Source organism: Equus quagga, chromosome 6, assembly GCF_021613505.1.
Source record: "Equus quagga isolate Etosha38 chromosome 6, UCLA_HA_Equagga_1.0, whole genome shotgun sequence".
NCBI lineage: Eukaryota > Metazoa > Chordata > Mammalia > Perissodactyla > Equidae > Equus > Equus quagga.
This window is the reverse complement of record NC_060272.1, coordinates 17,431,808-17,445,517: the sequence shown is the minus strand read 5'-3', so window position 1 is coordinate 17,445,517 and position 13,710 is coordinate 17,431,808. Positions and strand designations below refer to the sequence as shown.

Sequence of the window (13,710 nt, the reverse complement as noted above, 5' to 3'; positions counted from 1 at the left end):
CTCAGTGGCATTAAGCACATTCACACTGCTGTGCAACCATCGCCACCATCCATCTCCAGAGCTTTTCCATCGTCCCAACACTACGCACACTCTACATTACACACTCTGGTGGAGGAACGTCAGGGGACCCGGCCAGGACCCATGCCTAGTGGATGCCAGGGAGGCTCAGCTCCTGGGATCCAGAGCTCAGAGCTGTCTCACGCGCACATTACTGATGGCTCGGATCTCATTACTTCGCTATTTAGGACCTGTTGTGAAGGCACTGTGTCCCCCCAAAATTCACATGTTGACATCTTAACCCCCAGGACCTCAGAATTTTGAAACAGGGCCATTAAAGACGTAATTCAGTGAAAATGTGGCTGTAAGAGGCAGCATTAATCCAATCTGACTGGCCTCCTCCTCAGAAGAAGAAATGAGGACATAAGGAGACAGATACCAGGGGCACACAAGACCCAAGGAAAGACCACATGAGGACACAGTGAGACGGAAGCCATTGGCAAGCCAAGGAGAGACCCTCAGGAGAAACCAGCCAACACCTTGATCTTGGACTTCCAGCCTCCAGAACTGTGGGAAAATTGATTTCTGTTGTTTAAGCCCCGCTGTGGGTGTACTTTGTTACGGCAGCCTGCTAGAGACTGAATGTTTGTGTCCTCACCGAAATTCAAATGTTGAAACCCAATCCCCAGTGTGACGGTATCTGGAGGTGGGGCCTTTGGGGTGATCAGGTCATGAGGATGGAGCCCTCACAAATGGAATTTGTGCTCTTATAAAGGAGAACTCAGAGCTGGCTTTCCCCTTCTGCCAGGTGAGGACACAGAGAGAACACAGCCACCTATAAACCAGGAAGCAAGCCCTCACCAGACACCGACTCTGCCCTGATCTTGGCCTTCCCAGTCTCCAAAACTGTGAGAAATAAATTTCTGTTATTTATAGGCCACCCAGTGTACTGTATTCTGTTACAGCAGCACAAACAGACTAAGACACAGCCCGAGCAAGCTAATGCAGGACCTTTCCAAACGGCTTTCTCTCTGCTATGTAACATGCATCCTCCACTTGACAGGGACTGCCTGCTGTTCTTTTCACATGTCTTGCTTCTTCCTACACCTTTACTTCTATTATTCCTTTTAGCAGAAGAAACTAAACCCTATTCTCAGCCTGTACAAACCCTTCCCAGCCTGCAGGACCACAGGGCACTTCCCGCCAAGCCCAGTCCACAGTGAGCTTTCCATTCCAAGGTGAATGCCTATGGCTGCCCACTTCTACTTCCATTTAGCATTCATTAACCTACAGCAAAACCACCTTCAGCCTGAGTATGCTGAAGTTTTCCCATGCATTTGTCTTGACAAACTCCATGCAGAGTCAAATTTCCTAGGGGCAGGAACAAGACCTAAACTTGGTCTCCCTTATTCTGCCCAGTAGGGGCCCTTGCCCTCACTTGGCTTACTGTCCGCCTTTGTAAACTAAGATGTCTGTGAAATAACATTTGTAAGAGCATCAATCTCAGTGCACATAGGAGGGCTTCAGTAAGGACAGGTGAAGGGCTCACTGGCTTTAACAATGTGAACAGCAGCAAGATAACTGTGGAGTAGGTAGGTGTGGTGCTGTCTGAGCAAGCGCAAGTTCACGATGCTTTGGAAAAGGCCGGTCTAGACTACACAGGAAGCGTCAGTCTGCATCTGTTACATTATAACATACACAGAAAAGATTCCAGAGTTGTTCTACTCCAGTGGCTCAGGGGCTAAGCAAGAGCCAAAGAAAATAAATTCCAGAAACAGAGAAAGTGAGAGTGAGGAGTTAAGCCAGATTCTAGATACCTAGTTTCAAATTCAAGGTAACCCTACATGTGTGGGTCTTAAGTACTAATTTTAGTAAGAATCCATGAAGCAACATTAAATTATTGAAGTCATATTCTGATAAGGAACAAATCATTCTTAAATTCTAGGCTCTACTAAGTATTTCCAAACCTTCAGAATAAACAGCATAAACCAACAAGGCCTTTCCATGGAAACCCTATGTTGGGACTGAAAAGTTCACTTGTAACGTGCCATAAACAAATGATGGAGGAAAAGGCCAGCAGCCAAGTCCCAGGGTATGAGTCCCACCCTTCCATTTAAAAACTGCTCATCATCCTTCTTATTCCTGGGGTCTGACCTACCCACAGTGTCTTGATTATCAACTGCAAGGAGCAGGAGGAGATTTGCCATCAATTTCTCAACTCCCTAAGGCATATATCCACTCACCTCCACACACTGCATGCACCTTCTGTATTTTCCTATCTTGACCTTATATTAATGCAAAACTTCTTTAAAATGATCTTCTGTGTTGAGGAAAGGGAGGGGAAGGAGGGACACCAGAGCAGGATGAGCTGAATCTTCTGAAGCACAAAAGCTTTCCTGAGCGCACTTACAGAGTTCTTGGGAAAAGAAATGACATAAAGCACGAGGAAACTTACAGTTCAAACAGGTGCCTGCTAACTTCTGCATCCACTGCACTGAGAGGATCGTCCAGGAGGTAAATGTCTGCATCTTGATACACGGCTCTAGAAAACAGAAAGAGGTATCAGACAGAAGAACGCTTCACGCTCCCTGGATCTCATCTGTGAATCATGACAGTGTTCAACAACTCGGATAATATTCATAACAAGAGCCAACGAAATAATCCACGGCGAGGGCTTCACACAGTGGCCCCCATACAGTAAGCGGGGCCTACGAGTTCACCACCACTACAAGCAGCGTAAGAGGCATGTGCAGACTGGCAACTGAAACGCGATTTACCTTGCGAGGTTGACCCGGGCTTTCTGTCCTCCACTCAGCGTGGTTCCTCGATCTCCTATCACAGTTAGATCTCCATTCTCCAAAAGCTGTAAATCCTATCAGGAGATAGAAAAGGAAAAAAGACTTAAAACGCATTCTACTGTCATCCTAAACTTTTAGCGTTAGTTAACACATGTATTTTGATCAACAGCAATGGATATGTTTCATAGTGACTCAATGGTACCCTGAACCTCTCAAAAACTCTCAGGGCTTTTTGTTTCCATTCTGCAGGTCTTCACAGCATTTATGCATTTAACCATTTTTACAGATATTTATTGACCACCAACTACACGCCAGACATGGCTCTAAGCACAATGAATTCAGCAGTGAAAAAAAAGTCCCTAGGGTTCCCATGGTGGAAAATTAACAATATGAAAAAGTAACATGAGCACAAGTACTAAGTTCTAAGAAGAAAAAGGGAGCTGGCTTAGGGGGATATAGAGTAAAGCAGAGAAAGTGCATCTTACATGGGGATTGGGAAGGGCTCTGATCAGAGGCAGTTTAAGCAGACACCTCTTGGAGGGTAGTGTGGGCCTGCACACAACTGCACAAAGAGGGTTCCCGGTGAAAGAATGGACAAGTGCAAAGGCCACGGGGCAGATGCATGCCCAAGGTGTTCCAAGATTAGCAAGAAGGCCAGGAGAGCTGGAGCAGAGTGAATAAAGAATTGGGGGATGAGAGCAGAGACACAAACAGGAGGGGCCACAGTTTCACTCCAAGTGAAATGGGGAGGGAACTTACAGGAAGACCAACATGATCCAGCTTAGGTTTTTAAGGAATCACTCTCACCTCTTTTTGGAAATCAGATGATAAATGGGGCAAAGGTGAAGGCAGGATACAAGGGAGGAGACTACCGCAACAATCTAGGCAAGAGATGACAGTGGCAAGGACCAAGGTGTGAGTAGTGGACATGGACAGAAGTGGTCCCATTCTGGACAAGTTCTGAAGGTAGAGCCTATAAGACCTGCTGATGGGGTGGGTGTGGGTTGTAGGAGAAGAGGAGAAGTACATTGTTTTGGGCATGAGAAAGGGGAAGAAGAGGATCATCATTTACTGAGCTGAGGAAGGTAGTGGATGCAGGTTTGGGAGAGTTCGCTTTCGGGTAAGTGGAGATGCCTACTGGTAATGTCAAGTTGCAGCTGGATATGAAGGTCTGTGCTAGAGGTACAAATGTGAGAGCTGTTAGCACACACGACTGTAAGGCCACGGGACTTAGTTTATTGAGGAGTAAGTGAGTCTACTAGCCATTTTACAGTAAATATACACCTATTTCATAAAAATCTGGCCCATGACCGCTAACAGTATCATTTCTGAAAACACGCAATCTGTCATTAACAATAACCAGGGAGAAAGAAAGAAATTCCACTGAACAAGCTATTATGTTTTGTCCACATCATCACAAAATACTACTCACCTGATACAATCTATGATGCTCAAGCAAAATGACTATTTCCTGACAAAACAGGTTTGGAGCCCTCAACACCATAACTTTGAAAAGGCTTTGTCCAGCCTTTTCCACACAATATAAAAGAACAGTCAGACGTCCAGACTGCACTGAACAGACCCCGGGGACAGCCCTTTAACGCTACTATTGATATTTATAACCCAAAGAGAATGACACAGTATTTATCAGTATGTACCCTTTTTTTTTCTTTTTGCTAAATTATATTCTCCTATCAGGTATAAGTCCAGTTCCCATCACTCATTTACCAATTTTATTTAGATCCCAAAGTACAATTAAACATTTCATCTTGCCATGTTCTTCAAAACTCAGTCATTTCTGAAAACAATCTGTTCCTTCATGCAATGATGCATTATTAAAAATAAATTTTAAAGCATTCTGTTTTCTTTCAATAATAAATTATGAGTCAAAAACAAAGAGGAGAGAAACCTATAGACTGAAAGGGACCTCGGAGACAAAGCAAGAAAGTGCAGACCTTATGTGGAGCTGATTCAAACCAGTGGTTGACAAGATTTCCTAGTGAGATAACTAACAAAATGAAACACTGACTACAACATTGATGATATTAAGGAATTTCAGTCATTTTTCAAGTGTGATAATACGGTGCTTTTTTCAAAGGCATTCTTGTCTTTTAGAGATAACTAATGAAATATTTAGATAAACTAATATGAGGTCTACGATCTGCTTCAGAACAATTTAGGGTGGGGTGGGGCCATCAGGGGGCAGGGAACCAATGCAACAAGACTGGCCACCAGTGGATCATGGTTGAGCTGAGAGATGGGTACATGAGGGTTCATTACACTATTCTACTTCTACATTATTTTTAATTGTCCATTAAAAAAAGTTAAAAGTGAATAAAACTTCACAAACTAAAAACTAAAACAAACCTCCCCCCCCCCCCAAAAAAGCATTCTGTGAATGTCATTATCACATCAGGATTAAGACAGCAGTGTATGTGTGTGCATGTGTATATTTACCCAGAAGACTAACAAATATTAAATGACATTCAAAGATCTTTCCCCAAAAAAACTTTTAACAAACCATATAGTTTAAATCAACTCTGTTAGTATTATTTCAAATTCGAGTATACGCAAATCAAAAGTCAATACTCACCTTTCTCAAAGCACAAGCCTTTATGACTTTTTCATACCGTTCCTTTTCATATTTCTTCCCAAATAAAATATTACTCCTCACAGTTCCTGAAAACACCCAGGGCTGCTGAGAAACATATGCAATTTTTCCATGCACAGTGACCAGCCCCTGGCTCGGGGGCAGTTCCCCCAGCACAGCACTTAACAGTGATGACTGAAATAGATCATAAACAAACACATGTGTACAGGCAACACTCAGGACAGAATAAACCACTGCAATACAGCCTTCCCCTAAGTGGGGTTTCCCCGAGGGGGTTTGATAAACATTGTGGCCCTGGAAGCTGTAATAGAAAAACAGAAATTAACACTATTGGTAAACTAATGGTTGATAAGGATCATCAATAAAATAGAGTACAGTCCTGCACCAAATAACGACATTTTGGTCAACAAGAGACCACATACATGACGGTGGTCCCAAAAGATTAGTACCATAGAGCCTAGGTGTGTAGTAAGTAGGCTTTACCATCTGGGTTTGTGTAAGCACCCTTTGTGATGTTCACACAACGACAAAATCACCTAATGATTGATTTTTCAGAGAATATTCCATCGTTAAGCAACAAATGACTGCATAACAATCTACTCCACCCAAAAAGAGTTTCCTCTAAATGAAACGCTATACTCAGACTAATTAAGAACGTTTAACATCCTTAACAGAGTAGCCCCACGTGATATATATATTTCATATGTGTGATGTTCAATGCACTTGTTCCTGCACCCAGGTATCCTTAACAAGATACTTGTTCCTGAAAAGCTATGTGTATACGTTTAGACTTCTCTATGTTGCTGTTTCAGAACACACGACACTAAGTCCGCAAGCACATGTCCTTCAAATCTTTTACAACGTACAGATGTGATGAGTCTGTGCCTGCCACTTATAACAGCACTTGTAACACTGAGCTGAAGTAATCTGTGTTTGTCTCTGTCTCGCCCCAGAACCTGGCTGCTTCTAGAGGGCAAAGGTGTCTGGGTCTTGCTTGTATCTGTATCTTTAACTCCCAGCACAGGGCCAAGCACATGGCTGCACACTGACTACACACGTGTTGCTGTGACTTGGATAAATCAAATGAGGAAATGTTTAAAGCTTTCTGGAAGAGGCTTCACAAACTCCAGACTTCCTGTAAGGTCTACTGTGACAAAAAGAAGTCCCCATTTTCTCAGTCATTCCATCCTGAAGAGCTGTCACACTTTAACAATTTCCTTCACTGAGATGTCCAACTCCCAGACAAGCAGTTCCCAACTGCAACTTGAAGCATCAAGAAGGAAAACATGACACGCCTTACCCAGATTTATTTGGCCATGCGACTTTCTTACAGAACTAATGTCCCACAGAACCCACTTTGAGAAATGCCATTCTAGATACACTTAATTCAAACCTGTGCTACACACACATATTGGGGTTCAACCCCAATAATTTAATATGGGACTCCTCATACCATCAAGCTGCTGAAAGCCATTAAACTTACCTTTCCTGCTCCCACAGGTCCAACCACGGCTAACAATTCACGAGGTCTGACAGTGAAGGAAAGGCCTCGTAGGGTTGGAGTTTCTGATGCCTACAAATTAAAGTTTACAAAAATGTGCCCATTTCAATAAAGCAACACAGATCACTTTAAACAGTGGAAAAAATAACATAATAGTCATTGGTACGTGAACATAACCCACTTCTTTCTCCTTTCTATTTAAGATATTGTGTCCTGGAGTCCCTTTCATTCCATCATATTTCTTTGGGGGTTTGAGGCAGCATTAGCTGCCTTTAGGAAGCCCTGTTCTTTTACCAGATTTCCATACGGACACAGCTCTAGACATCCACAGAATTTAAGTGGCATAAATGACACGGCACCTTCTTGCAATGAAAACTTCTTGGAGCACACTAACTCATTAAAATAATATGCTAGTAGAATATTCAATATGGGAGGTTTTTTAATCATGTGTAAGTTTTCATTATGACCTTTGGTTTTAATCTTCTATTTCATTAATCTCCACAAGGTGGCAGCACAAGGACATGGCATGAAATCACTAATCTCCATTTTCACTTGATAATCTCAGGAATGCTCAGCAAGCAAAAGGGCACTTTATAAAGTCACTCTTAGCAAATAAACTGTAAATGATGGTCAAGACTGTTACCAGAGCTCTAATTTAATACCATCAACAAAAAAACGTGGGAATAAGGAAATGAGGTATCGTATCATAGGTCAAAGGGATAAAAGTCTCAATTTTATACCTGTAGCATGCATTGCCTGTCCTGGGTAAACAGAGACAAGAAAGTACTTCCATAGCAAAAACCATGGAAGTACAGGCGACAGCATACAATCCAATATGAGGGGAAGAAGGATGAAGTACTCATGTGAATCAGAAGTTGCATTCCTGAGCAATCTATAAATTCTAAGATAAAGAGAGGGAAGGGTGCATGTGCGTTTTCACATATACTAAGTGCTAAGAAAATTCTCAGTAACTGCTGATGTTAAAAAATAAGTGGGTACATGTGATTGCTAAAATGCCCCAAAAACTAAACGCACAGGGAGAAAGAAGAGGTCTGGATAACCTTCAAAACGAAAAATTTCTCTGGAAATAACTGAATTAATTATCAAATGGTCACATACTAAAACAATGATGATTATTTCTAAGCACAAAAAAAAGCCCCAGACTTTACAGGAATTATAAAAACTGTCAATAAGAAGCTGGATTTTTAATACGTCAAATATTTTTTTAAGCTTCTCCATTCCTTTCTTCATGTCTAACAACTAGTTCCCTTTTTACTTAGTTCTGACTGCAAAATAATGAGCCACATACAAACGGCAGCCTCCTGTCACCACATCTCACAGCTTCCTGTCAGGGCCAGGCGGGGAGTTCCTCCCCAGCGTGGGCTTCAGGACCGGGCACTGCTGGAGTGTGACCAGAAGGGGGCAGCACTCGACAGCTCAGCGGTGCCCAGCCCCTTGCCCTCATGATCAACTTGGCTTCGTGGCTGATGCAACAAGGAGCATCAACAACTACTCTGTGCCACGGTTCTAGGCCGTGAGGATGCAGCAGGGACCCACACAGATGAAAGCCCCTGTCCTGTGGAGATTTACAGCCTCCCACGGGCCCATAGATTTTAAAGCTTAGAGATTGAAACCAAGTCTCATCATTTCATGAATGAGGCATGTGTTGGTGAGAAAACCTTCTCCCACCTACCCGCCTGGATGTCTAGTGGAGCTGGCGAGAGAGTCCACGTCTTTCTCTTCTCTCCCAGCCCAGCATGTGCTCCATTCTGCCTCAGCTGCTCTCCAAAACCCCCACTGTCTGAGCCCCTGGCCCACCCGAGGGCTCTCTCATACATGGCCTGACAGGTCCTAATCACCGCCTAGCACAGGGCACAATCCTTCCAGATACAAGGACAGGACAACAGAATGGGGTGTTCTGTACTACAATGCAAGCTGCAAAAAAGTCGGAGACCATGTTAAGCACTTAGAAGAACAAAACAGCTTATTTTACAATGCTGCATGGTTTGGTACGGATGAAATTTGGTAATGGGTCATACAAAGTATATGTTAGAAACCTCGGTGCTTTATCTAACTCAACAGCATTCATCGAGAGTAGGCCTTTATAATGGAATTTTAATGGTACTTTCTATAAAGGCTTACAGTGTATTTATGATGAGAAATACCAAGCAGGAGGTAAGTCTCCCAGACTAAGGTAAGGAGAAACTGTCGGGTTCATATGCGCCTATGTGAGCTTCCACATGCAAAGGTGCAACGATGTGGCTTTACATATTTGGGAATGCACTACTGTTTTCTTGGTGTAGATGGTGGCCACTAAACCAGAAGTAGACGAACACAATGCAGGTTGCACAATATTCAGAGGCACACGCATGAGAAGAAGAGTTTACAGAGTGTGGACGCTCACACCACTGGAGAAGGGAAAGCTGAGTGGAGGTGGGAAGGAGTGCTGGTGGAGCACCCGTTGGCTCTCAGCTCCATTCCCCGCCCTTCCCCGTTAAGCTCCAGATCGCTGGCTCCTGCAATCTTTCCAGCCAACTCCAGTTCAGCCCTGGAGGCCGGGAGACAGGAGAAACTGGTACCCACGAGCACGTCCACCTGCTTCCAGCAGCCTCCCCACCATGACCACATCCCCTCTGCAGTGCCAGCGCCCACAAAACAGGCCCTGGCACCATGGTCCCCACTCCTGCCAACAGATGGGCTCCTGGGATCTGCTCCCAACGGGCGACTACTGGTAGATGCCAGCTCCTCCCTGCATCCCTCTAGCCTAGAAGTGGGAGCAGCTTCCGGCCAACGCTAATCTCTGGGTTGCCTTGCCCACTCGTTTGCCCTTTTGGCTCTTTCATCACCTTATGTAACTAATTCCCTGCATGGAATCCCTCTCCCACGGTGTGGGTTCCGTTTTCCTGACTAATCCACACTAATATGGGAGGACGTGCAGAAAGGACCACAGAACCAGGAGAAAAAGCGTTCCGGTTGTCCATAAAGGGGGCTGCCCTGAGTCCGCAAGTTGAGAACTTCTTGAGAGCAGTCCCTGTTGTTTTCCCTGTTTGCCTAACCGTCATACCTAAACCAAGCGTTGGAAAATCCCTGCGAGCTCATCAGTTCTAGCTGCCAGCTTGCCACATGGTGAAAGCCTTAAATTAGGGATCACTGGCTCTTACTATGCCCACCTGCTGCCTCCTCCCTGCCCTTGACCGCCACCAAAGTAGCCAGTGCCATCCAGAAGCTAAGAATGGGGAGCCCCCACCCTTCCCCACAGCAAAGACCCAAATCACGGCTTCACTCAATATGCAAGAAGATGGTCTGATACCATCAACATAAAAAACGTACACTGATTCCCCAAAGTCTCTTGTCTTTAACAATTTGTAACACATTTGTAAGTTAACCCATTCCATCCCACAGCACTTGTTTATCCAATCCTGAAAATTCCAACCTTCCAAACTTATATACTTTAAGTTCAAATACCTTGAAAGTTCTCTTGAAAATGAGACAAAGAACAACATATTAAACGCCTTAGGCTGATTTTCTATTCAATCTAATTGCATTTAATCTTATTCCTGGTTTTGAGAATTTTTATGAGATACTTTCAGTAAATGAGCAAGTCACATTTTATACCATGTGTAAAATCTCAACATTCTCTATTAAATCTTTGTCACCAGCTGTCTTTTAACAGTCACGATCTTGTAATGGAGGATCTGTTACCTTATCCCAAAAAGCAGAAAAATCTTCCACATGCACTATCATTTTACCATCATTTAATGGCAGCTGAGGGTCATGCTGTGATATCTCATCAAGTAACAGAAAGTTCTGCAGAAAAAGGAGAAACACATTGTTTAAACTGCAGGAACAAATAGCACAAACAAAAGTTACCGCTTTCCTGGAATTTGCAACAAAAAACTTTATACAATACCATTTTATCATCTGAACTTAAAATACTGGTTCACATCACAACAAACTAAATAATACACAGTATATATAATAGTATAATATATATTTTATAGTATATGATTACATAATACAGTATACATAGTGCACGCGTGTGTGTGTGTGTGTGTGTATATAGTATTATATACGTATAAACAGTTCACGGCCACAAGGCTATCTTTGTGACTTTCTCAACACGCATACCGGTTGCTTCCCTAAAGAGAAAATATGGCTCCAAACTCGAATACATTTAGAGCCTGGACATTTTTGTTGTTTTACTTTTGTGTTACTAACAATCAACACGGGAGTTGGCAGGAAATGATTCCATAAACATTTGCTGAATCCCACCATGTTACAAGTACCATGTAACATGCGAGAAACACAGAGATGCAGGCTGTTCCAGGGCCTTTGGGGATCGAGCCAGCACAGGACAGGCTGAGAACACAAGACGGATGGCAGACTATGAATGAGAGCCTGGCCCGGCCCGTATCTGCTGTGACCTGGAGCTGAGCTGAAGTTCACTCTGCCCTTCTCCTCGTGCCTGTCAAATCAGTATATCACTACTCAGCATTAACTTGAGGCATCGTTTTAAAAAGAAAATAATCTTATTAAGTTTCTATATCTTAAAAAATGTTTTAGGGGCCAGCTCCGTGGCCAAGAGGTTAAATTCACACACTCCGGTTCAGTGGCCCAGGGTTATGCCAGTTTGGATCCTGGGCACAGACCTAGCACCTCTCATCAAGCCATGCTGAGATGGCATGCCACACAGCACAACCAGAAGGACCTACAACTAGAATATACAACTATGTACTGGGGGCTTTGGGGAGAAGAAGGAGAAAAAAAAAAGATTGGCAACAGATGTCAGCTCAGGGCCAATCTTTAAAAAAATAATCCTTTATAAGCATCTTTTCACCATCGCTTATCCTTTCTCCTTAGTAAAGGACCTGTCCTCAACAGCAGAAATGGCTGTTATCTTCCACAGCTCACTATTTTCCACACTAGTTAGCAGCTATTCAACGCAATTCAGCTAAATAAAACAAAGTGCTGCTAACCATTACAAATCTAACATCCTGATACATAGGAAAATTCCCTCTGGCTCTGCAAATGCTTGACATAATTCAACGAGAAAAGCTACGGTGGTACAGAAATTGACTAAAGAACCCAGGCCACCCTCATCCCCCACCCAAACTTTGAAGGTGTGGCAGAGACTGTGGGCCATCCTCACAATCTGTTCTCTTTCTTCTGTGTCACAAAACCCCTGATTTTTAACTGGGGCATGACAGCCTAAAACCAGAACCACTCTTCCCAGCCTCCCATACAGCCATGTGAAGCCAAGTGACTAGGTTCAGGCCAGAACATCATCCAGGAATCTTCCTCTACCCAATGGCCTGGCACTTGGAGACTGCCAGCTCGGTCAAGGCCACATGCGGTGGAGTAATAAAAAAGAGCGAGCCTGGGTCTCTGACACCATGGAGCATCCTGCTAGCTACAGAACTTGTTATGGGGTGAATTGTGTCTCCCCACAAAAAGCTATGTTTTTTTCCTAACCCCAGTTACCTAAAATGTGACTTTATTTGAAATAGGGTCATTGCAGATGTAACTAATTAAGGTGAGGTCATACTGAAATATGGTGGGCCCTAAATCCAGTAGGATTGGTGTCCTTGTAAGAAGAGAAGAGAGATGTAGACACTTACACACAGGCAGAAAACGGCCCTGTGACAATGGAGACAGAGACTGGAGTGATGGTAGTTGTAAAACAAGGAACGCCAAGGTTTGCCAGCAACCATGAGAAGCTAGAAGAGGCGAGGAAGGATTCTCCCTTACAGATTTCGGAGTGACCCTGAGGACACCTTGATTCAGACTTCTAGCCTCCAGAACTGTGAAACAGTAAATATCTGTTGTTTTAAGCCATACAGTTTGCAGTACTTTGTTACACGCAATAGAGAACCTCACACGGATTTTTGCATGAGAGAAAAAGAAACTACCTTGTGTGAGCAGCTTTAACACGGGTATTCTAGGACCCACAGGCAAACCTAATCCTAATCACCAGAGGAGGCAACTGAAAGAAGCAGGTGAAAATGATTGAGAAGGAAAACAACACATAAATAAGGAAAACAACCACTCTATAAAACTGTAAACATCCTTTAAGTCCTTAAAATCCTTGTCTACGACGACACAAAGCTACAAATTTGACTGTAACATTCTACTTCAAAAGAACAACTGGTAAAAATTGAACATGAAAACAACTTCTGTGTAGGAAAAGCAAAATGCATTCCTATGCATTTCTCTGAAAGACCCAGCTAACAGGAGACAGATTGCTCATTTGTTCCTCCACTCATCCAGGCTCAGAGAACCTTAAACTTGGGCACGGCTATTCCTGCCTGTCCCAAGCCCAGGTCCAGCAAGGAGGCAGAAAGGACAGACTGAGAAGACGGTGAGAGCTCCTTTGCAGGCTTGAAACACACCACAGCCTGAATTCTTTTCTCCACACCACCTCTCCCATAGTCAACCAGACACCATCTCCTGCCCATCTGCCGCAATTCATCTCTCTCCCCAGTTCCCCAGTCCTCTTGAAATAACATCATTTCAGAATCTCACTTCCTACCAATTGTTTGAAATTCTGATACAATACTGATGTTTTTCGCTGTCTCCCTATCCTTTCCAGTTCCTTCCCCAGCACTCCCCAACACTGCGGAACCTACGCCAAACACCACTCCCTGTTGATCTCCTTAAGACGCCTCTGAGAACGTCCACCATGCTTAAAACCCTTCAGTGACCCATCAGCACCTAAGTCCAGGCTCCAAAGTGGCCTCTGCCTGTTTCCCCTGAGGACCAAACCCAATCACCCTTCTAGGCCCATCTCAAATGCTAATGCTCCT

General features: G+C 43.7%; 1 protein-coding gene across 1 annotated transcript in view; it reads right to left on the bottom strand.

Annotated features, from left to right (window-relative positions):
* Positions 1–13,710, bottom strand: part of ABCC4 (ATP binding cassette subfamily C member 4) — a 244,228-nt gene that overhangs the window by 132,222 nt on the left and 98,296 nt on the right. The window contains exons 9-13 of the mRNA XM_046664840.1: positions 10,610–10,714; positions 6,890–6,979; positions 5,389–5,580; positions 2,775–2,869; positions 2,453–2,539 (exon numbers count right to left, since the gene is read on the bottom strand). Coding sequence (XP_046520796.1) covers positions 2,453–2,539; positions 2,775–2,869; positions 5,389–5,580; positions 6,890–6,979; positions 10,610–10,714 — 569 coding nt within the window. The remainder of the gene's footprint in view (positions 1–2,452; positions 2,540–2,774; positions 2,870–5,388; positions 5,581–6,889; positions 6,980–10,609; positions 10,715–13,710) is intronic.